Raw genomic sequence first — 24,885 nt, forward strand, 5'->3', positions numbered from 1 at the left:
GTACAAGCAGGCACACTAACAATGACCTCTATAGTATATACAAGTATGAAGACATGAACATTATCATAACCAGATGGTACAGATGGATTGAACACATCTTAAAGAAAACATCAACAAGACCATAATAAAACAGCCCTTTTCTGGCAACTACAGTGAAAGCCAAGCACAGATAACGTGGCATTATACCATTGTGTTGGAAAATTAACCACTCATGGAAAAGCTTACAGAAAATGGCCAAAGACAGACAAAAGTAGCATGTCTTTGTTTTTGTCCCAACATCCATGATTTAATCATTCACTGGTTTCTGAAAGATAAGACAAAAAAATGTGTGTTTACTGCCAAATCCTGACAATAAAAAACGCTACTTTGTACAATAATTGATAATATGTTTACGGATCAAGGACAAAACTTCCAGACACTGAAGTCTTCTCAATAAAAAAGTTGGTGACAATCATACAGGGTATGTTGGGGTACAGTCAAACAAGAGTTGATCATGAACCATTGACTAATTACCCCTGTACATTACAACTAGACCCTGACAGCAAACAAAATGAGAGTTCCAAAAAAAAATTTTTTTAATTCTTTTTTACAGTCTGTATAATATTAAAATACAAATTACACCAAAAAAATTAACAGATTTTCTTGAATTAGAAGTTCATATCTGGATACTTTGAAAATTCAAGAGCAATAACTCTTCTCTTAAAATCAGGCTAATTATTGAGGAGTGCAATGACTTGATTTATCATGTTTTACAGTAGTTTTGAAAAGAAAGAAAATTTAATTGACACATCATCAAAATCGACATATTATTAAGTTATTATCACAGTGACTTTAGAACTTGAACTTGTTTTGCACTAAAATTACTTATAAAAAATAAGTAAATGTTGGTAAAATACTGTAATAAAATTTACAAGAAAGTAAAAAATAAAAAAAAAACAAAAAAAAAAACAATGTAAGCCCTAAAAAATGAAAACAAAATTGATGATTCAAATTTTTGTTTGTTCCCATGAACGAAATCCGACAACTGATGAATGATGAATAGCATTAACATGGAAACAAAATGGATTGCCTCCCTTAGAACTACAATGAAATACAATGTGCTTAAAAAAATTATTAAACTGTACCTCTCTTTGAACTTAATAATTAAGTGAAAGTTATTGTAAGAATCAGGCAAAATGCATGTCAAAGCCCCACTAATCTATAATTTCTCTATATGAAAAGACCATAATTTGATCTCTGCATCATTGGATTTTTTTTCCAAAATTTTTAAGAATATTAGAAAAATGAAATTTCTAACAGAATTATCTCCCTTTGAAATGTTCATTGTATGTGTATTTCAATGTGATTTTAATATCTGAACTTTTTTCTTTGATTCTGACACTGCAAATAGTCAAATTGCACTTGCAAAACAGTGGGTTTCCTTCATACCAAGTTTCAACTTCTGCCTGATTCTTATAGAGACTGACACTTAATACATGCATTACATAATTCTGAGAGATATAACTAGAAATACTTAAAAGCAATCTTAATAACAAAGTATCACTTCTTTAAATTAAATGAAGTTATGAAGTTAAATGTACATGTAATAGAAAAAAAACTGTGAGCAAACCTTACTAGGTGATATTCCCCACCCCTGCTTTCAGTTTCCTCCCCAGAAACCTTTTACTTGTAGGATACCCCATAAATGATTAAACCATTCAGATGAAAAAAAAATAGGAGATACAAAATGGTATCAAGTAATAAATAATCTGTAAAAGTAACATCAAGTTCCATTCAACTGTTTAAGAGGAGTTGCGGAATAAAAATCCACCTCCCCCCACCTTGCCTGACACATTTTGCATCAGGTTACCCAAAAAGTCATTCAGTTTGGAAAAAAACAAAATAAGTGGTGCACAATGGTATTGTGTAATAAAGAATTTGTGAAAGTTTCATCAAATTCCATACTAGGTTTCAGGGGAGATGTAGATTAGAAAAGGAAGGACGAACAAACACCTTGATCACTAAATACTATGTACATACTTGTATCTTCTGCTTTTCAAGTGGTAGAGTGTAAAAATATAAAATAAGATATGTGGACAGATGAACAGACAGACATACAGAAATATATGGTGATTCTTAATATTCACAAATGAACACTATTTATAAGTGTTAATAATTTCACTCTTCAACATGTATAATACATGTACATATGAAAAACCTTTGACAGCCACATTAAGTTCAACATACATTGTACATGTAAAAAAATCTCACTAGAGAGTCTCCATCTTTAAAAAAAAATTCCAAATAGTCTAGCCTTTCATACGAAATTCCATATAAGCCAAGCACATAAAAGAATATTCAATAAATTAGCAAAGTCTCTTTGAATATATCCAATATTAAAAATGTCCATGTTGACTGCATCCTTATGTTGAATTCATCTTGCATGCGCTGTATTGAAATGTTTCACATCTTTGAAGGAAATTAAGTTGTAGGTTTGTCATTAATCATAATAATATCCATACCGATCATAATAAATCATGCTGGCATTGTCCATAAGGAAAAATTCAAATTCATCAAGTGTTTAAAATCCACTTCCACAGAGCCTTGTCCTTCTGGATAAATTTATATTGTCCTAGTCCATCAGAAGTAAAGTTACAAATCATTCAACCGTTAAAATACATGTACATGTAATTCGAAATAGTTAGGACCTGTTAGTCAAAACAAAAAATAAAAATAAAAAAAAGAATACTAACTGGGTGTGTATATTACATGAAAATTCGAAATGGCCTTGCTTGTCATTTCACTTAAGATTTCCTATTAAATTATCCTTCATTTGATCTGTACTAATTTAATAAATTTTTTGTTTGTTTGGTTTTTTTTCTTTTTTTTAAAGAAAGTTATTTAAAAGAATACATACATGTGCATCATTACATGTACATGTATTCATAATGCATGTACAGGTAAGCAATAACTATTTGTTTATACCATTTGATGTTGTTCATGTAATATTTGTAAAACAATTATAAGAATTTCAATTTTTTGGGAAAAAAACACAAGTTAGAAAGATGAAAATGATAAATACAACTATATACAAAAACAATGAAGTTAACAGATTTTCACTGATGACACATCTAGATACATGTATTTGACAAACTTAATGAAGACCAACACTAATTTATAAAGAAATACATGTATAAAATAATTTCCAAGCAATCATTCATTATACTAAATAAACAAATTTTGTATAATTTTTAAAAGATTTTTAATCAAGATAATGATTATATTTATGTGAATAAAAAAGTAAAAAGTTCTGTTATTCAAGACAATTAAGTCAGTAAATTAAAACATGTTTGTGAAAAAAAATTTCTTACAAAAAAGAGAAAAATTTCTGATATTGTTATTAAAGATTTCCGATAAATTAAATCATTATAAATTAAACATATTTTATTTACCTTTAAATCAGAATTTGTTTATTTCAGTGTTGGTTCTCCATCAAAAGTCAATATACAGTAAATATCCTGACCACCTTATTGCAATCAACAACAGTGAGATGATGGGTCACTTTATCATAATGTACACACCATGGACGATTCAACCCATCATCTCCACTGACTACAACTTCATGTTTATCTCCATCCCTTGAAATTAGTAATAAATTATTGTTGACATTATCACACACAAAAAATATTCTGCTGTTCATCCATAGATATTCCATAAGGCAGTGACATTGTATTGCGATCCTTGAATGTGAAGATAACTCTGAGGTCAGAATCTAAGACAGTAACTGTGTTGTTGTTGTAACTAGGACAGGTATAACATATTCTGTTGCCATCTGTGTCTATATATGAATCATAACTAACAGTCTGGTCATCATGGAGTTTGTCTATTTTTTCTGTATCTATATTAATTTTTTGGATTCCTACCTGACGTACACAGAAGTATAAATGTCCATCACTATGTGTAATTCCCCAGACTGGACTCTTTATCTGAAGTGTTTTAATGATTTTACTCCTGTCTACATCTATGATGGAGATTGTTTTATGGCCAGGATTAGAAACAGCAACATGGTTCTCATTGATGACTGTTACATCCCTTGGTGGTCCTCCATTAAATCTGACTGATGATTTGTGTTGACCATCACTGTGTAGTATGTTTACTACACCATTGTGATAATCAGTCAACACCAGGAGTCCATTAGGCAGCGTACAACAACCAGTACACAAACCTTGACGTACTGTAAACTGTTGTTTAAGTGTCAGTTGTCTGGGGAATCTTGTCTTCACCTCTGCCTGACCTATGTTTGGTTTGTTTATGTCTATGGATGCTGTATTTTTTTCTTTTGATACTTTAATGTCACACAGAGTTTTTATTCCAAAAATTGTGTCGTCTGCTGTGATGTTTTCATTCATTTCTATGTTTGTATTATCCATGGCTCCTTTTTCAGATAATTTTTGTAAGATTTCTTCTGATTCTTGAACTTCTCTCTCCATTTGTTTTGTTGCAATGAATGTTTGGAAATTTGATGCATGTTTCTTAATGAGTTCCTCTTGTCCCAAAAATTCACCAAGTTTTCTTTTATTTGATTCCAGGATTTTTGTGGTGGCTTCGATTTCATTTACATTTTTATTTACAACTGACTCTAACTCTGATAGTGTTTTGTTTTCTAGTTTCTTAATATGATCAATAAGACTTTGGGTTCTTTTTTTCACCTCTGTTGATAGTTTTTCCTTCCTTTTATGTAGTTTTTCTGCATTATCTACCCTATCAATGATTGCATTTAAGACAGCTTGATGAGTTGTCATTATATTTATCCATACGTCTTCGAAAACTGCTGATAATTTTACATTGTGGATCACATCATCTATGTGTAAAGTTTCTTCACACTTTTTATGAGATTGCAACAAACACTTATGACAGATAGCAAAATCATGAGACCTACAGTAAAATTGATATTTTTGTTTGTGTTCTTCGCAGTCGAGTTGAATTTTATGGATAAAAGATGGTAATTTTAGGTAATCTTCATAAGATATGGTGCTGTGGTCCCTTGTTGTTTTTCGTACTCTGTGGTGCTCACTGCATGTTGAACAGAGGAGTTCCTCACATTGTGGACACCATACTTCAGGAGTGCTGGTCTTTTCTAATAACAGACAGATGCTGCAGCTTTCAGATGTCATAATTCTGTAATATAAACATTAATAAACTTTAATTAGATATTTTTTTATAGATTAAAACTCAAGGAGAAAACTGTCAAACGTCAGTTACACAGATTTGAGTTTTAATGACTTTCGAATGAGTTCAGACCATATAAAACTATATAATTCTACATTGTATATAAAAATCGTAAGTCTGAAAAAAAGTGTTGAAATTAACATAGTCAGTGTGTGTGAAAACTTTAAATTAATATTAACTTACAGACATGAACCATAGTCAGTGATTCAAGTTAGCGGCGGTCCCAGACCTGTCAGATTGACGCAGTCGGACTTGCAACGATGGATGCCTTCAAGTCTCACTAATTGGAGACAAGTGGTGACAAGAAAAGTAAAAAAATTAGGAAACGCGACAAGTACCAGTGAAATAGAAGTTCATTTCTTTTCATTAAAATGAGAAAAAACATTAGTATCGACAAAAGTATGACAGTTGAATAAAATATTTCAACAAGAAAAAAAATGGAAAGGTAAATAGATTGTTCAATTTTTTTTTCAATAGATAAAAGAACCAGGGACATTTTTTTTAATTAAAAAAATAATAAAAGAAACTAGATAAAGTGATGCCCCCACATTTAACCTTCATACAGCTATATCATAACTCCTTATTGTAAAAAGCACTTTGTCAGATGTGTTATTGTGTCTGTGAGACAAAAATGTTGCCCCCGCATGTGGTTTTGAGTAAAACTCAGCATAGCTGAACGAAACTTGAACTCAATCTGTAACTAATCATGACAGACTCACATACCAAAAACCAGTCAAATATCTTCAAGCATTTACAAAAAAAACCGAAAAACTATTATTTCAATACAATTTTTAAAGTGCAGGGCCTATTATTTAGGTAAAACTCAGCATAGAAGAATGAAACTTGTACTCGATTGTAACTAATCATGACAGAGTCACATACCAAAAAGCAGTTCATCTTTAAGGGTTTACAAAGAAAAAAGTTATTTCCATGAAATTTTAAAGTCCAGGGCCTATATATTTGGTAAAACTCAGCGTAGCAGAACGAAACTTTAACTCATTCTGTAACTAATCATGACAGACTCACATACAAAAAATCAGTTCAATATCTTCAAGGGTTTACAAAAAAAGTGTGGAAAACTGTTACTTTCATGGAACTTTTTAAGTTCAGGGCCCATAATTTTGGTAAAACTCAGCGTAGCGGAATGAAACTTAACTCGATCTGTAACTAATCATGAAAGACTCACATACAAAAAATCAGTTCAATATCTTCAAGGATTTTAAAAAAAAGTGCAGAAAACTTATGGGATGGACAGAATTACGGACGGACAGGGGTAAAACAATATGCCCCCAACTTATCGTTGCGGGGGCATAAAAAAAAGATAAATTGAATAAAGCAACAGTCTTTACCAAAGAGACTTCCAACTCGTCTGACCGAACCCAAATTTGACCCTTATTCCTACATAAATCAACAACTTCAAAAATTTGTCTGATCGACAACTGACCCAAAATTGACCTTTTTCTCTTAAGTCAAAAACTTCCAAAATTTCTGTCAACCATACAATATTTTTTATATAATGACCAAAAAAAAAACATAGTTTAAGAGTTAAAAGTTATTTCAAACAGGCATAATTAAAAAATTTGGCAAGATATTATTTGTATTGAACTAAATGCAAGCATGTTATCATGAGAAAAAACCAAAAAAAAAATGTTTGTATGAACAATTAAATTGCATTGCTATTTACAAGATGTTCCAAAGGTTGTTGCTTAACAACCAACTATTAATAAAGTCATACAGAAAATGTATTACCCTAATTCAATCCACGTGCCACATGGATACAGATGCCATATTACCTGTATGTAAGTACAATCTGTGTTCATTCACCTTGAGTTGACGAGTTATACACCTTCCTTGTATAAATGACCTTGCAAGTACAATCTGTGTTTATTCACCTTGAGTGGTTGAGTTTTACACCTTCCTTGTATCACTGACCTGGCAAAAATAGGAACACACACTGTCATATATTCTCTAAACTTTTTTTAAATAATAAGGCATATTTTTCATCTTAATTCAAGTTTTCATATTATCTCGTCAGATACTGATAGTATTTCGTTTTATTATAAGTATTGTTAATTTAGTTTTTCTATCAATAGAGAACAAATCCTTTTCCTTTAGTCTTACTCTGAGTATTGTTTTCTAAATGATTACCTTTTGTCACTTTTTTTTCAATTGTAATAAATACCATATTTTACATGTTTGCATATTTTTATCGACACATAAAATAAAATCTGATATATATATATAAACGTCTCAGAATGTGATGACTCTATTCGCTACACTGCTCCATCGGATCAGATTGATACATGGAAGATATATAAACGTATAGAAAGGTCTGAACCGCTGTGACATCTATGGCAACACTGCCTGCACAAAGTCCAGTGCCCTAAACCACTCGGCCAGCTAGGCTATACTGTCACAGCGGTACGTGTTTGAGTCCCGCCGAGGGAACAACGAATATATATATATATATTGAAAATTATTTCCTATTAAACATTAAATTACTAATATCACAAAATAATTTTTGATATCAAAAATTCATTTTTTTAATATTAGAAGTTCAATTTAAACATAAAAAATAAAAAAACTTCTTTTTAACATGAGAAATTGATTTTTTAACTGAAGAAAATGAATTTTTAATATTAAAAATCCAATTTCTAATATTAAAAAAATCGATTCCTAATATTAGAAAATGATTTAATATAAAAAAATTCTACAATCGTTTTTAATATTAAAAATCCAATTTCTAATATTAAAAAATCCATTTCTAATAGTAAAAAATGATCTTCAATACAAACAATTCTACAATAGTTTTAAATATTAAAAATCCATTTTCTAATATTCAAAAATGATTTTTTAAAATAAAAAAAATCATTTTCTAATATTAGAAATCCAATTTCTAATTTTAAAAAATCATTATCTAATATTCGAAAACCATTTTCCAATATTAGAATATAAATTTTTAATATTAAAAATCTAAATTTCATTATCACTCTGTCGCTTGTAGGCATTTTCAATATTAGAAATTGTATTTTTAATATTAAAAGTTGATTTTTTTCAATACTAGAAATTGAATTTTCAATATTAGAAAATGAATTAATTTTATTTAGAAACTGATTTTTAATAATATCAAAAACTCATTTTCTAATGTTAAAAATTCAATGAGATTCTAATATTGGAAAAGGATTTTTTCTACTAAAAATGATATCTTAATATAAAAAATTCATTTTCTGATATTAACAATTCAATTTATAATATTCACATTTCGATTTCTAATATTAAAAATTCAATTTCTGAACTTTTTATATGAAAAAAATTGTATTTTTGTCAACTTTGAGTTGCCATATATTTCTAATCTTTTTTTAAATTCTTTTCTTATTTTCATTCAAAATTAATTATTTGTAAGAAGTTGTATTTTCGACATCTTGTACTAATTTTTGTCCATGTCACTTTTTTTTCTTTTTTCTTGAAATCTTCTTGTCGCTTTTTCTTGACATCATGATGCCTCTTGTCGCTACTTATCACTACTTGTCGCTAATTAATAAGACCAAGTGTCAGCTTCAAAGTTGAGTTGTAGAACGCTTATACGATCAATTTCTGTATGGAATATTTTGTTAAAACTTGCAAAAAATGGTGTTGAGTCACGATGAGCTAGCTATTTTGTTTAAACTTAGTTTAAAGCTCCTTTGTTCAATTATAGAACGAAGTGTCACCTGTAAAGTCTGAAACGAACAAAAGTGAGCTGAAACAAAATCGATCGAATACGATTCAAAATAAACATAAAAAGGGGTCGACCATTTGATTTTGGTGGGTAAGGGACAAGAGGGGTATTTTTACCTCTAAATAAATATTAAACAAAGGATCAGCATAACTTCACTGGGCTAATATATGCAGGTATATTATTATGCAGTAGCGGATCCAGAGGGGTGCAGGGGATTTTCACTCCCTTTTATCGGGAAATATATCGTTTTCGTGTATAAAATTAACATAAAATAACAAACAATGTGCTAGCACCACCTTTCTTTTGAGGAATCTCGGCTGGCACTCCTCCTTTTCAAAGTGAAAAGACCACAGTAGAAAAACCCTGAACATTTTGGGCAACTATGGACACACCATTCAAACTTGATACAGCTTTGAATATTGATTACAAATAGATATTTGACACAAGACAAAATAAAACAAGAATCGTAATGGTCACTTTTTGGCCCCTTATTTATTCCTAAATGGTTGTTTCTTGAGCCAAGTAAAAATAAGGGGCCACAAAGGTACAAGAAACACGTATTTTGTATGATTTCTGAATAATAACCTCAGTAAAAGGGAATGCATTGCTTTGAAATTGCACCACAAGGTGTCACACCCCAAAAGGAATTTCAGTATGTATTGATTTTGGCAGTTTCCACTCAATTCAAGCCCTTTTTGTCACATGGCACCTTGTTATATAATTTCGAAGAGATTCATAAACTTTTACTGAATTCATTGTCCGGAAATACAGAAAATGTTTGTTTTGGGTCCTTTTTAGCCCATTATCCATAACTGTTCAAGTCTTAGCTCTCAAAATCATCAGACATTGAAATATCTCGGATAGCAAAATCATTGATAGACACATTCGTGTCTGATAAAACTAATTAAGCCAACTGCAACCAACTTGACAGAAATAATTAAAGGAAACATACATGTACTTCTGTACAAGTTGGTTGACAAATAAAGATGGTCAGTAGAAGCTATCTACTTCTGACTGACCTATTTGCAAAGAGCAACTCCCAATGATATGACCTCGTGATGTCAAATATTCCAGTTAAGCAATTTACATGCAGATTCTTAACAATTAGCCTTTTGTTGACTGAAAAATGTTTACTCCATAACTTCGTTTTTTACCTACAACTTAGATATTAGCCATGTAGGTATCTTAGGAAGTTGGTCCATAAAATTATGAGCTGATTTCACCTGGACCTCTAAAACATGGGTTTTGCTCATGTTTTTACTGCTTTCACTATTCAACGTCACTTTTTATGCCCCACTTCTTTTGTCATCCAAAATCCTTTCAAATAAATGAACAGAATGAAACTTATGACTTAATATGTAGCGCATAAAATTGGATCCAATTGTGGATAGGGGAGATTATGCCTGAAATGTTTGATTTCTTAATACCAGGACATTTTGATCCTTCAGTTATGTGGAGTTATGCCCCTATGAACTTGGTTATGTACATTACTGGAGCATTTTGAATATATCTTATAAAATAATATGGTTTTACATTTTTTATTTGAGAGAGATGAGTAAAAATTATCTCCTTTTGTTTTTGAAGATGTTCATTGCATATTACTCTATTAATTTAGGAAAATATGGAAATCAATCTAATCAAAACTAGATCTTGTAATTTGTCCACTACGTTCTCGCATTCAAATATCACAGCAGTGGGCTATAAAATAGCAGTAGGGGCTTACTTTACACAGCAGAGGGTTTAAATATTACAGCAGGGGGGTTAAGTTATCACAGCAGGGGAGTTAAAATATTACGGCAGAAGGGTTAATGTATCGCAGCAGGGGGATTAAAATATCATATCAGGTTGATTGATTTATCGCAGTAGGGGGTAAACTTAACATATCAGGTGGATTAATTTATCACATCAGGGGTTAAAATATCGCAGCAAAAAGGTTAATTTATTTGAAGGGGGGTTAAAATATCATAACAGGGGGTTAATTCATTGCAGTAGGGAGTTAAAATATAACAGCAGGTGTGTAAAAAGATCGCAGCAAGGGGTTAATTTATCACAGCAGGGGGATTAAATATCGCAGCAGGGTGGTAATTTATTGCAGCAGGGGGTTAAAATATCGCAGCAGAAGGGTTAATTTATTGTATCAGGGGGATTAAAATATCATAACAGGGGTTAATTTATTGCAGTAGGGCAGTTAAAATCACAGCAGGGGGGTTAAAATATTACAGCAGGCAGAATAAAATATCTTAACAGGTGGTTAATTTATTGCAGCAGGGGGTTTAAATATCGTAACAGGGAGCTAGTTTAATGCAGCAGGGGATGAATTTATCGCAACAGAGAATTTAAAGGACCACAACAGGGTTAAAGTATCATAAGGGGGTAAATTTATCACACCAGGAGGTTATAATATCGCAGCAGGGGTGGGGATTAAAATTTCACAGCAGGAGTTCAAATATCACAACCAGGGGGGGTTTAAAAAATTGCAGCATGCGGGTTAAATTATCTCTGCAGGACGGTTAATTTATAAAATTAAAAGTTAAATATATTTGGGTCAAGAAATGCATGCATAACTAATTATAAGCCTCTGCCTAATTTTTAGGCAGACCTGTACTTAAAAAATCTTTATGATGTTTTTAACTACATTTAGTCCTTTTGAACATTATTGTCAAGGTTAAGAGAAATAATACTGCAAAATCAATATTAAGGTAAATATTTGGAAACTTGTAGTTCAATATCATAGAAATTTATTAATTTTTATGCAAGACATTGGGAACACTAGTAAAATGCTCATTGCTGGCCCGTTTTTGTTTTCTATTTCAAATATTTAAAGTCATAACCCTAGCATCTGCAATCAACCATAGCTGTCCTTTTGTGGTATTAATCCTCCTGTACAATTTCATTGGCATCCACACATTTTTACACAATGTTTACCTTTGTCGGAAGTCATTGTGAGGCAACCAGGAAAAAAGTGTTCAAATCACAACCCTCAGAATTAATCCCAGCTTTACTGTTGTGGTATGACATCTGTTGGTACTAAGTCATTGTGAACTATTCAAAAATACCCAAGTTAACTGTCTCAGCACAAAATGCAAATAGATGTTAGAAAAAAAAAACATGTATAGAAAGTTGACAAAAAAACTCTTTGACTCATTACTGAGAAGTTGACATTTTTAGCTTACCTGGCGTAAAAGGACATGATAGCTATTACCATCACATATTTTTAAACACTACACTTCCACATAATCTCATAAAACAAAAACTCATATCTCTTATGAAATAGTCGTTTAATAAATCGGGATGTGAATATTTTTGTTCCATTACTTTTAAATCATTTTTTAGTAAAGATAAACATGAAAACTGCCTCTTTTGATATGCTTACAGCACTCAAATTCCTGTTACACAATATTTTCATACGCTATGGCGAAACCGTTTATTGTCAAGTTTTTAGACCAATTGTGCACCACTCATTCAGCATAGGTCCATCTCATCATGCAGAACTTTTCTGCTTCCTGCCAGACAAGAGCTAATCCCAGCTGTTTTTGAGTTATTTGCATAATTCAGCTATTTTACCATAAAGGTCTATTTTTAGTACCACAGCCATGTTTTTCGCAAGATAAAAAACACACACAGACACAGATTGTTAAAGATCTTGTACGAAAAAATCATGCTAAGTGTTGTTTCAATCCATCCAGTAGTTTCATAGGATAGGATATTTAAAGTTAGAATGTAAAATTTGGGAAAAAAATTTTCAGGACCCATAACTCAAACAGCCATCAATAGATATTTCTGAAAATATTTGCATAGGTCAATCCCATCATACTGAACAATTTTATCCACTGCCAAATTTAGTTAAACCCAAGTGTTTTTGGATCATTTGCAAAAATCCTTTGAAGTGAGCTGAAAAGTTTTGTTTTTTTTGGTATTTGACCCCTTAAAATTCATAAAAATTTAAGAGATATCTGATATCTGAATTTTCAAGAGGAATATAATATTAAATTTTCTTTGAAATCTGACCAAAATTTTTAAAATTGTTGTTTTTTTTTATGGGGGAATGTCCTCTTTGGCCCTTGCTTGAGCAATATAAGACACATCTGAAATCTGATTGAAAATGCAAGCAGATTATAGTGCGGAATCGATAAAAAAAATAAAAATCTGAACAAAGTCAAAAAGTTGATTTTTGGGGTGGCCCTTATAGTTTGAAAATCATAAGATATATTAAAAATTAAAAAGGCCAGACAGGAATTTTAATCAGGAATCCAATATAATAAAATTTGGAAATCGAACCAAAATTTTGAAAACTTGATTTTTTTTGGGTAAGGCCCTTTGACCCCTTATAACTCGAAAATGGTCTGAGATATCTGAACACTGCCAGAGATTTTCATAGGGAATGAAAAATGAAAACAATTCCAAAGCAAACAAAAAATTTTATTTTGGGGTGTGGCCCAACTTTGTACCCCCTTGACTCTAAAATGGTTAATGATGAGCCTACCCTGTAATTTTTTTTCTTAACAGAATTTCAAAAGGAACTAATTAACATCTGAACCATAAAAATCAATCAACAATACCAATTTTCTGCCTTTTAGCCCTTTATGTCAAAAAATGGTGGGGCAAAAACCTCCAAAATCTATCAGGCCCTCTTTCTTTTCCTTAGGAACAATGTGTAAACACTTTAAAAAATATCATCTAAATCTTATTCAAAAAAGCTCCCATGTTAAAGCGTGTCAAAAACAAATTAGGTGCCCACACTTGTCCCAAGTTCAACATGCTGCAATTCTATCATTCAGCACTTTGCCAAGCTATGTATTTGCATTTGAGATAATCTATTACATGTAAGAAAAACAGATAATACATTGTAATACGGGTGTATCATAATACAACTGTAAATTCAGTTATATCAACAGAAAATACAGGTCTACAAGGGGGGGGATGGGGCATTAATTGAATTAAATGCCATGCAAAGCAAGGCAAAATATTATGCGGTGAAACTTGTGGTGAATTTTTTTTCTTACCAATTTAGGGGGAGGGGGTGTATGCCCAGCATGTCAGTTCTTTGATCGGCATCTGATTGTTGTCGTTCCATGCTGCGCTTGGCAAAACTCTTATTATTCCGTTTTATTTTTGTATGAAGTATGTAATATGGTATATAAAGACACATTGGATGTATTATTTTCAACTCCAGTAAATACCTTTATTTATCATTTACTTTGAATCAAGTTTATTTGGTTCTTTTCAAGCAAAGAAAGATAACTCATATTTTCAACCTTTTCTTTTTTCAAAAGTGATTAGAATAAAAAAAAATAACTGTCTGTAGATAAATAAATATTTATAGCCTACAAATTTTAATGTAGAAAATGATTTCAAATTTATATGTCCAAATGCAGTATAATAATAATGCATCATTAGTAATTAATATATAGAAACCAAGCTGCACTAAAAAATGAAATATTTATATATCCACACTGTATTAAGCAATGGCAATTGAATGATAATCAAAGACAGAGACTTAATTATACAATATGTATATTATACATCTCTGTCAAAGACTATAACCAACATAAAAAATTTATAATTTGAACCTTGACATAATTTGAGCAGAAATTTATCAAATTTTGTACGAAAAATGTAGGATGATACAATGAACTCAAGTAAAGTTCAAATCAGAATAGATCTTACTCTTAACTGTCCGGTATTTCCAAATATTGGCACTTAGTTAACTTCTTTGAACGTAAGTTTTCGGAAAACGCCCTATTGTTATCTTTTTACTTCCTGGTACATGCTACACGATTAGTTGACCTTTATAAGTGGTATTATTTACATATAGCTAAACGATGGTTTGTATGCACTTGAAAAAGTGAAAATTTTCGAACTGAAGCGATTTTTTTTAACAAAAAAGCAATGGCATTCATGGAGTTCCTCAAAAAAAACCTACTTTTCACAGTTACTGTAAATACAACCAAGATTACCTTATATAGGTCAGAGTAACCGAGCCTATGGCTATTTGAATTGTTGAAATTATCGTCTGCCGTAGAACCTCACTGCACTTATTGAACTTTCACATTAGAAAGCACTTATATATTAAGACAATTGCGGTTCTTCTTAGGAACACTACAAAACAAAAATAACTAATCTAGCAGGTCGTTATCAAGCACTGGTAAATGGACCAAGAAGTCTTCTCAAGATGAGTTCTTGTAAAACGCGGAACGAAGTCGAAACGAAATAAATCTAAATGAATCGAAGGAAATCGAGACGAAATGAAATCACAACCATAAATCGAAACAGTATTATCCTTTACGGTAGGCAAGTTTATAACAAATATTTTAACAAATGATAACTTCCATCATTAACTAATGATTTTCCTGTAGTTTTATACAGACTACGTAAAGTACCAAAGGAGGGTTCTTTGTATAAATACGTCCACACTTCCTCTTCAAAACTCTATAGCACCTGTATGACCGGCAACCACCTGACAAGATTGATCTGAATCTGAATTAAATGATCCTTCAAACCCTACAGGTGCAACAACCTCTAACAAGTCACAAATGTATTGATCATTATATTCTTTAAAAAGTAGAACATTGATTACTGACTAGACTGGAAGGTGTCTTCCTCGAATGCCAACATTTTATATGTTACCTATTCATTGAATGCCAACATTTTATATGTTACCTATTCATTGAATGCCAACAAAAGTATTCATTCTTACCATCGGTTGTTCAATTGTGGAACGGACTCCCGGCTGAAGTACGAGAAAACTCTTCCAAGCAATCTATTAGGAATCATCTTAACCAAAACATAAAATGTCCTCCTCGATACTACAACTTTGGAAAACGCAAATCTCAAGTTCTTCATGCCAGACTAAGATTAAACTGCAGCGCTCTAAACGAACACTTGTTTAATCGGAATATTACTGATAATAAATTTTGTTCTTGTGGATCTGTAGAAAATAATAGACATTTCTTACTACAGTGTCCTAATTATACAGCTTTACGACAAAGAACTATAGGCACCCTTAGTAATTATAATACCAAAATTCTTCTTTTCGGTGATCCTTCGAAAAACGATCGCGAAAATGAAAATATTTTCGAACAAGTTCAGAATTTCATTACTGAGAGTAGACGGTTCGCTCTTAGCAACATTGCTTCTCCACCCTAATATTTACGATTATGACTGCCTAGCTTTGTTACATGTAGTTAACTGCATTTATTATGTCTCCAATTGACCGGACTATAAACATAGCCATAGATATACTTCTCACGCAATCGCAGCAGTTAGAATTACTTTTTAACCTTAATTTAGCTGATTTTTGCATTGAAGTTGATATGTTCTTAATATATGATCACGATTTATTGATGTTATAATCACGTTCTATCTCATTTTTTTTTTCTGGGGGAGACGGATTAATATAAGGAAACTTGTTTCCGAATCCCGATTTCTTATTTATGTTTTGTATTCTGTTATGCATTTTCTAATAAAATATGGTTTACACTAACAAAAGTATTTCAAGAAATGTTTATATTATAACAATAGGTTTTTTTTCATAACAATTAAAATGTTTTTATAAGTATTTAACTGTTGAGATTAATTAGTGAATTTGATAAGAACTGGTAAGAAGATCAGCAGTTCTTCCAATGGTACCAACTGAAGAGGTGGAAGACGTCTGATTTCAAGCACTCCAAGACTTAGAGGATGCAGATACGAACATGAACACCACAAGATTTACTGACTATGTGACCGCGAGTACTGGATAGAGGGCAACCGACATCTTTGGAACCATTACAACACTGCAGGACTAACAACAACCAACAAATTAGAGAGCTGGCACTCTAAGATCAAGAAAATCGTCCAAATTCCACATCCAAATATCTACAAGCTGATCGAACTGTTACAACGCCTTGAAGCTGCATCCAGATGTCAAATGCTGCAGTACGCCGCCGTTGGTAAACGCGTCAACAGAAAGAGAAAGTACAAAGAAATTGAGAGCAGACTTGATAACCTGAAACAGACATACCAATGTGAGATGACAACTTACAGTTTGCAAACTCAGCATCCTATCTTTTACACTTGTACATGAACTGTTAAATGTGAAGTGTTTTTTATGGCTGTTATTTATCAATTGTTATCAGATCACATTATATGTAGTGCTTTTTGACAATTTGCTAAATGTTTGCTTATGTTTTATGTTTTATATTAAAAAAAAAAACAAAAACAGAAAAACAAAAACAAAACAAAAAAAAACAAAAAAATGTAGTATTATTACATATACCAAAAACAAAACTAATCTGAACTACTGAATGAAATTTAAAAAAAATATAAACCACTTACAGCAAAAACGGATCTTCTGCATTGTGTCGCAATCACATATATTTCATTTGAAAATGAACAAAAACCTCATACTTAGTAACTATTCTAGTAATAATATTCCTACATAAAGTAGATTGATAGATTGAAATATTTAATATAAGTTATTGGACTATAAAAATAATTCAAAAGTCTATTGTGCTGTACATGTATAATTTTGTGAAGAAATGATTTAGTAGTAAAAGCCAAAAAAAAACAAAAAAACAAAAAAACAAAAAACAAAAACAAAGGATGTTGGCATTCGAGGAATAAACCGACTGGAAAACGAAAGCCCAAGTAGTTCGGATGGAGGAAATGATCTATACCTCTAAATTTGACAAATTGCGACTTCTCATGAAGACATTTTTTTCTCTGAAACGCCGAGCAAAAATACACTACCTTGCCCTTTTACATTCTCGCTTGACGTTCTCATTTGAAGAAACAAATCTGGTTTTAACATATACATTTAATCTAAATATGGGTTATAATTTTAGAAGCCCTAAGACCAGTCAACTAAACTATTATCTATTTGCCTCTTTATATAGGCGTGTAGTTTTTTTCAAAGCCTTCCATTCATAAAGTTCTGTGTAATATGCAATTTACTTCAATAATTATGTTCGGTCGACTGTCTCTATCCCAGTAATCTTTGCCGAGAATAAAATTTCCAGTTCAAGGAAACAAACAAATTAACCTCTAAATCATCAAAATTTATCTTAGACCCAGCATATTCAAATCACAACCTCATCATAGAGATGATAAAAAATACCAGACTCTTTTTTACGTCTAGATTTGCGTTTTAAAAAAGTTTTACAAGATACATCAGAATAATTCGATTCAACTACTACAACTAACTGATTCCGTGGAATCTGAACTGAATAAATGTAAAATCTTTCTAACTCTACTTGAAGCTTTAGCTTAATATTATTACTTGTTTCCCAAACTCTTTTTTTATACTAAGTGGCACTCAATCTAAGAATCATGCAAAATGTGATTCATGGGTGAAAAAGATTACATACATGTATTTTTACTTTTGATATATTTTTTTTTGGATTGCCAAAAGAAACTGAAATTAACATTCGGTTTTTCATATAACCCATGTTCTTAAGAGATAAAAAATTATATAGAATGCACTGTAGGTTTCAAAATTAAGGTAGATAACTCTGAAAACGACACTCAAATATAGTAGAGTCTATTGGATTTTCAATGTTGATTATCTCCTAATAGCAGGCAGATTTGAATAAATAATTACACATTGTATAATATAGACCACTAAAACAACTTAATTACAAATATAAAAATATGTAGTCTTTTTTTTTTTTGGGGGGGGGATGTAGCACATTTTTCAGATTTTGCATGATTTTTACAAAGATTGTTAGTTAACATCCGGCGCCTGGGTTTCATTAAATCAAAATCTCAACTTGAAAATTTCCTCAAGTCCTGTGTTGTTCCTACAATCGCCAATTTCAAATGTTTGACTGGTCAAATTTGAGTTGAGGACGGAATTGAGGAAAATCTCAATTTGAGATGTTTTATGAAACCGAACCCTGGCTTTTAATTTAATTTTTTTTTAGAATTGATGTTACCAGAAACTTATCTAAAAAAAACATTTTCACTTTTTGCTCATCTTTCATCTTTCTTCTTTATCCCTCTTTCAAATCTCTTTTCACATTTCCTTCTATTTCTCCTACTTACTACCATCGTGCAAATCTTCCGAATCCGATCCGTAACCTCCAACTCCGACATCCGATCATCCGACTCCAACTTCCGAGCATCTGACTCTAACTTCTGCGCTTGTAGCTTCAAATTTCAGTAGAAAAATGCTCGGCTTCTTCCTCCATTAACGGCGTCAGTATAATAACTTAGTAGTTGACCAGATTTATCGTTCAGAGAGATGACACAACCGACATTAAAACGTTAAAGTTCAATTACGTCGGTTATTTTAACTGGCTTTCAGAAGAACCGCAATATATCCTTTGACTTCTAAACAAACGTTATATAAACTAGAATACCTCTTTAAAGCTGACTTTCATCAGAACTATATTTTGGTCGACTTCAGTACAAAATATGAAGAACAGCATATATCTATTTTCAACATGACCTTTGGACAAAAACTGAACAAATATAAATACTATTAAATACTGTAATAAATGTAGCCAAATCCAAGCAAAGAAGAATACATCAGACCAATAGAAACGAAATCAATAATCCATGAATAATTGAAGTGTTCACCCCCTTCTCAGATCAAACCGGATCGAACTAGTAAGCTATTTTGTACGGAGCCCTGTTGGTCTCACAGAGATAAGAGATTGTAATTTAAAAAGTCCAGTGCTGTAGATTCAAAGTCCAGCGCTGAAGATTTAAAGTCCAGCGCTTGAGATTTAAAGTCCAGCGCTTGAGATTTAAAGTCCAGCGCTGTAGATTCAAAGTTCAGCACTGTGGATTCAAAGTCCAGCGCTGTAGATTAAAAGTCTAGAGCTGTAGATTTAACTTCCAGCGCTGTTGATTTAGAGTCCAGTGCTGTTGATTTAAAGTCCAGCGCTGTTGATTTAAAGTCCAGCGCTGTATGTTCAAAGTCCAGCGCTGTAGATTTAAAGTCAAGCGCTGTAGATTCAAAGTCCAGCGCTTGAGATTTAAAGTCCAGCGATGTAGATTCAAAGTCAAGCGCTGTAGATTAAAAGTCCAGCGCTGTAGATTCAAAGTCCAGCGCTGTTGATTTGTTTAAAGTCCAGCGCTGTAGATTAAAAGTCAGCCGCTGTAGATTTAAACTCTAGCGCTGTTGATTTAAAGTCCAGTGCTGTTGATTTAAAGTCCAGCGCTGTAGATTCAAAGTCCAGCGCTGTAGATTAAAAGTCAAGCGCTGTAGATTTAAAGTCCAGCGCTGTAGATTCAAAGTCCAGCGCTGTAGATTAAAAATCCAGGGCTGTAGATTTAAACTCCAGCGCTGTACATTCAAAATCCAGCGCTGTTGATTTAAAGTCCAGCGCTGTATATTCAAAGTCCAGTGCTGTAGATTTAAAGTCCAGTGCTGTAGAATTAAAGTCCAGCGCTGTTGATTCAAAGTCCAGTGCTGTAGATTCAAAGTCCAGGGCTGTAGATTTAAAGTCCAGCGCTGTAGATTAAAAGTCAACCGCTGTAGATTTAAACTCTAGCGCTGTTGATTTAAAGTCCAGCGCTGTTGATTAAAAGTCCAGCATTGTAGATTCAAAGTTCAGCGCTGTAGATTAAAAGTCAAGCGCTGTACATTCAAAGTCCAGCGCTGTTGATTTAAAGTCCAGTGCTGTTGATTTAAAGTCCAGCGCTGTAGATTCAAAGTCCAGCGCTGTAGATTAAAAGTCCAGGGCTGTAGATTTAAACTCCAGCGCTGTACATTCAAAGTCCAGCGCTGTTGATTTAAAGTCCAGCGCTGTATATTCAAAGTCCAGTGCTGTAGATTTAAAGTCCAGTGCTGTAGATTTAAAGTCCAGCGCTGTAGATTCAAAGTCCAGGGCTGTTGATTTAAAGTCCAGCGCTGTTGATTTAAAGTCCAGCGTTGTAGATTCAAAGTTCAGCACTGTGGATTCAAAGTCCAGCGCTGTAGATTAAAAGTCAACCTCTGTAGATTTAAACTCTAGCGCTGTTGATTTAAAGTCCAGTGCTGTTGATTTAAAGTCCAGCGTTGTAGATTCAAGGTCTAGCGCTTTAGATTCAAAGTCAAGCGCTGTAGATTTAAACTCCAGCGCTGTACATTCAAAGTCCAGCGCTGTTGATTTAAAGTCCAGTGCTGTTGATTTAAAGTCCAGCGCTGTTGATTTAAAGTCCAGCGCTGTAGATTCAAAGTCAAGCGCTGTAGATTCAAAGTCCAGCGCTGATGATTTGTTTTAAGTTCAGCGCTGTAGATTTAAAGTCCAGCGCTGTAGATTCAAAGTCCAGCGCTGTAGATTAAAAATCCAGGGCTGTAGATTTAAACTCCAGCGCTGTACATTCAAAATCCAGCGCTGTTGATTTAAAGTCCAGCGCTGTATATTCAAAGTCCAGTGCTGTAGATTTAAAGTCCAGTGCTGTAGATTTAAAGTCCAGCGCTGTTGATTCAAAGTCCAGTGCTGTAGATTCAAAGTCCAGGGCTGTAGATTTAAAGTCCAGCGCTGTAGATTAAAAGTCAACCGCTGTAGATTTAAACTCTAGCGCTGTTGATTTAAAGTCCAGCGCTGTTGATTAAAAGTCCAGCATTGTAGATTCAAAGTTCAGCGCTGTAGATTAAAAGTCAAGCGCTGTACATTCAAAGTCCAGCGCTGTTGATTTAAAGTCCAGTGCTGTTGATTTAAAGTCCAGCGCTGTAGATTCAAAGTCCAGCGCTGTAGATTAAAAGTCCAGGGCTGTAGATTTAAACTCCAGCGCTGTACATTCAAAGTCCAGCGCTGTTGATTTAAAGTCCAGCGCTGTATATTCAAAGTCCAGTGCTGTAGATTTAAAGTCCAGTGCTGTAGATTCAAAGTCCAGGGCTGTTGATTTAAAGTCCAGCGCTGTTGATTTAAAGTCCAGCGTTGTAGATTCAAAGTTCAGCACTGTGGATTCAAAGTCCAGCGCTGTAGATTAAAAGTCAACCTCTGTAGATTTAAACTCTAGCGCTGTTGATTTAAAGTCCAGTGCTGTTGATTTAAAGTCCAGCGCTGTAGATTCAAGGTCTAGCGCTTTAGATTCAAAGTCAAGCGCTGTAGATTTAAACTCCAGCGCTGTACATTCAAAGTCCAGCGCTGTTGATTTAAAGTCCAGCGCTGTTGATTTAAAGTCCAGCGCTGTAGATTCAAAGTCAAGCGCTGTAGATTCAAAGTCCAGCGCTGATGATTTGTTTAAAGTTCAGCGCTGTAGATTTAAAGTCCAGCGCTGTAGATTCAAAGTTCAGCACTGTAGATTCAAAGTCCAGGGCTGTAGATTTAAAGTCCAGCGCTGTAGATTCAAAGTCCAGTGCTGCAGATTCAAAATCCAGCGTTGTAGATTCAAAGGCCAGCGCTGTAGATTAAAAATCTAGCACTTGTTGATGCATAGTCAAGTGTTGGAGGAAATTTAACGCTAAAATTCGTGATAAGCATTAAACGTATTGCTCCTCATATAACTTCTTCACTTTTACATGTATAGAAATGGATGCAATGCAAGAAAGGAATCAGCTTATTTTTGTTTATTTTCATCTTGGTCTTAACTACAAGAAAATAGTGGAAATCATACACGAGAAACATGGAATTTCCATATCTTTGTGTCACCTTAAAAGACTGTTGGCTAGTTTTAGATTATTCAGAAGAAAAAATTTATCCGATATACTAGATGTAGCTATGTTTATTCACGATCAGTTGAATGGATACCAATGGATGCATCTGAAATGTTTGCACAATAAACTGATCGTAAGAAAAGAAACAGTAAGACATTTAATGCGTGTTTTAAATCCTGATGGTGTCCATAACAGATTGAAACGAAGGCTCAAACGACGGGATTGTAATGGAAAAGGTCCAAATTTCACATGGCATCTGGACTCTTATGATAAGTTTAAGCCCTTTGGATTAAACTTATCATAAGAAATAGAAAATTAATCAGTAATAGAAAATAATGGAGTGCCGTAGAGAATGCGTGGTGACTTGGGAACCGAAAACATACACACGGCTGAGATGCAATCATATTTTCATCGAAATGACAACCAGAATTCGTTCATATATGGTAGTAGCCAACATAACCAGCGTATCGAAAGTTGGTGGAGTATACGTCGAAAGGAAGATACGGATTACTTGATCTCACTCTTTCAAACTTTTAAGAAAGATGGCTTTTTACACAGGGGATTTCATCAACAAAAACCTTCTCCAGTTTTGTTTCATGCATCTTTTAAAGGTATAAAAAAATAATTAAAATTACTTTCCATTTGATGCTATGTTTATGTCTTATAGGAAAAATAGCTATAACATTTTCTTTATTACTTGTTGTCATTGCATTGGTCGTTCCTTGTGGACTAATCGCTCTCTCTCTCTCTCTCTCTCTCTCTCTCTCTCTCTCTCTTTGAGTAATAGCAGTGCTTTCATTATTGAACGTTTTACATGTATTTGGAAGGTTAATCATAATTGTGTCTGGGGTATGGAAGTATGGTCACTGAATTTTTTCAACCGGCAGTACCAATCCTTGCTCGAAGGGGTGTATATTGATGTGCAGGATAAACAAATTTTCAAACCAATGTCAACATAGTGTCACACTTAAATTGGCATCAGATGTCGGCAAAAGTATGTACCCTTAGTACAGCCCGGGGTCGTCTGTTTTGCTGGCAAGGGCATTCGTGTCGTCCCGACACATCTAATTAAGTCGCCCAAACGAAGTTTTTACCCCGTTTCTTATTATGATTATGATTATTATTATTATATTTTTTCTCTTTCTTAACCCTGAACGTTTTCGCCAGATTTCTCGGACACTGAGATTCCAAAAGTCATGAAACTTCATAGGAAGGTTGGCGCCTGGGCACTATGAGTAGGGGTGCATCCAAATAATGGAATTCTGGTTGCCATGAAAAGGGTGCAAAAGTATTAAAAAAAAAACCTGAAATTGGTTAATTTTTTTTCCAAATGCTACCAAACTTTATAGGAAGGTTGAGGACCAAACATATTGGTACCATCAAGTAATGGAATTTATGTTGCCATGGAAACACGGTCCAACAGGGGTTTTTAGCGACTTTGTGTTGGCATCTCAACACAGTATTACTAGTTTAGAATTACTACAATACGTTTTTTTTAATGCGCTCTCTTGAGACTTCCCCCTTTTTTCATATTTTTGTCTTGTTCGTTTATGCAGGTATCGCCTACATTTACTTGCATACAATACACAGAAAATTGGATAGATACCTGTTACTGTCAGAAAGTGGAATATCGTTTTTTTTATAGCAGGGGAATATTTACGGAATTGAAAAATGTATTCTTTTATTCTACAGGTTGAACTGCAGGATGTGGTAGACACCTGGAACCATCACAGAATTCGGCCATGTAAGAACGAAGGAAATGTACCTGGACGTCCAGTAATGCTTTACAGTTGTCCTAGACATGGAGATACTGTTGATTTTTTATGTCCTGTTAGACAAGACGATATCGAGGCGTGTATGGAGGAGTGTATTTTTCCAGAATAATTTGTGACAAAGACGTGTTTGAACTTGCTTGCTATACAACCAGCAGACCCATATGCTGCCACTAACTTGTATATGCAGCTACGAAATATTTTCCGTGTGCAGTTGTTGGATCCACAATTTCACTGACAATAAACTATATATAGTACTGTTCGAACAACAATCAAAAAACTTAAAATGGTTTTTACTAATATACGATGTATAAAAAGGAAGGTTAGACTGTCCAACAAAATATTAATTTACAATTTGGTAGGACAATCTGCATTTTTTCTTGCCTTTTTAAGTTGATAATATCATGACCTGTTTCTGTCCTAACAGAATGCCGTAATGCAGAAAATTCTGTGCTGTGTTTTTATTGCATAATTTACCTTGTCGTGGTACAATGCAGTGCGTGTTTGCTGAATTTGAATTGCAGAAATACTCTCAACTTTATACTACTCTCAGAGCAGATAAAAGTCTCCTTCGGTAGACTTCCTTTTACACTGTCATTTGTTACGTTAATATTTGT

The 24,885-nt window shown here is 33.1% G+C and overlaps 1 protein-coding gene and 1 long non-coding RNA gene across 9 annotated transcripts; one reads left to right on the forward strand and one right to left on the reverse strand.

The window, feature by feature from the left end:
- Positions 1–557: 557 nt before the first annotated feature.
- On the reverse strand, positions 558–15,106 carry LOC148600204 (uncharacterized). 7 transcript variants are annotated; one of them, XM_088557420.1, is made up of 4 exons: positions 14,594–14,809; positions 7,002–7,140; positions 5,392–5,488; positions 558–5,157 (listed from the first exon to the last, which is right to left on the reverse strand). In XM_088557420.1, exon 4 carries the CDS (start codon positions 5,151–5,153, stop codon positions 3,651–3,653), a length of 1,503 nt encoding a protein of 500 aa, XP_088413546.1. In that variant the 5' UTR covers positions 5,154–5,157; positions 5,392–5,488; positions 7,002–7,140; positions 14,594–14,809; the 3' UTR covers positions 558–3,650. The 7 variants fall into 7 exon arrangements, with proteins under 7 accessions (XP_088413546.1, XP_088413544.1, XP_088413542.1 ...); XM_088557418.1 differs by lacking the exons at positions 5,392–5,488; positions 14,594–14,809 and adding exons at positions 10,081–10,243; positions 13,930–14,516; XM_088557416.1 differs by lacking the exons at positions 5,392–5,488; positions 14,594–14,809 and adding an exon at positions 14,884–15,106.
- Positions 9,001–24,626, forward strand: LOC148600205 (uncharacterized). Of its 2 annotated transcripts, none has more exons than XR_015917721.1 (2): positions 9,001–9,099; positions 24,189–24,626. It is a non-coding gene; the product is annotated as an uncharacterized LOC148600205 (long non-coding RNA). The 2 variants fall into 2 exon arrangements; XR_015917722.1 differs by lacking the exon at positions 9,001–9,099 and adding an exon at positions 14,695–14,724.
- The last annotated feature ends 259 nt before the right edge of the window (positions 24,627–24,885 follow it).

This window comes from Perna viridis, chromosome 13, assembly GCF_037379345.1.
Source record: "Perna viridis isolate PV_CMFRI_1.1 ecotype Kerala chromosome 13, ASM3737934v1, whole genome shotgun sequence".
Taxonomy (NCBI): Eukaryota; Metazoa; Mollusca; class Bivalvia; order Mytilida; family Mytilidae; genus Perna; species Perna viridis.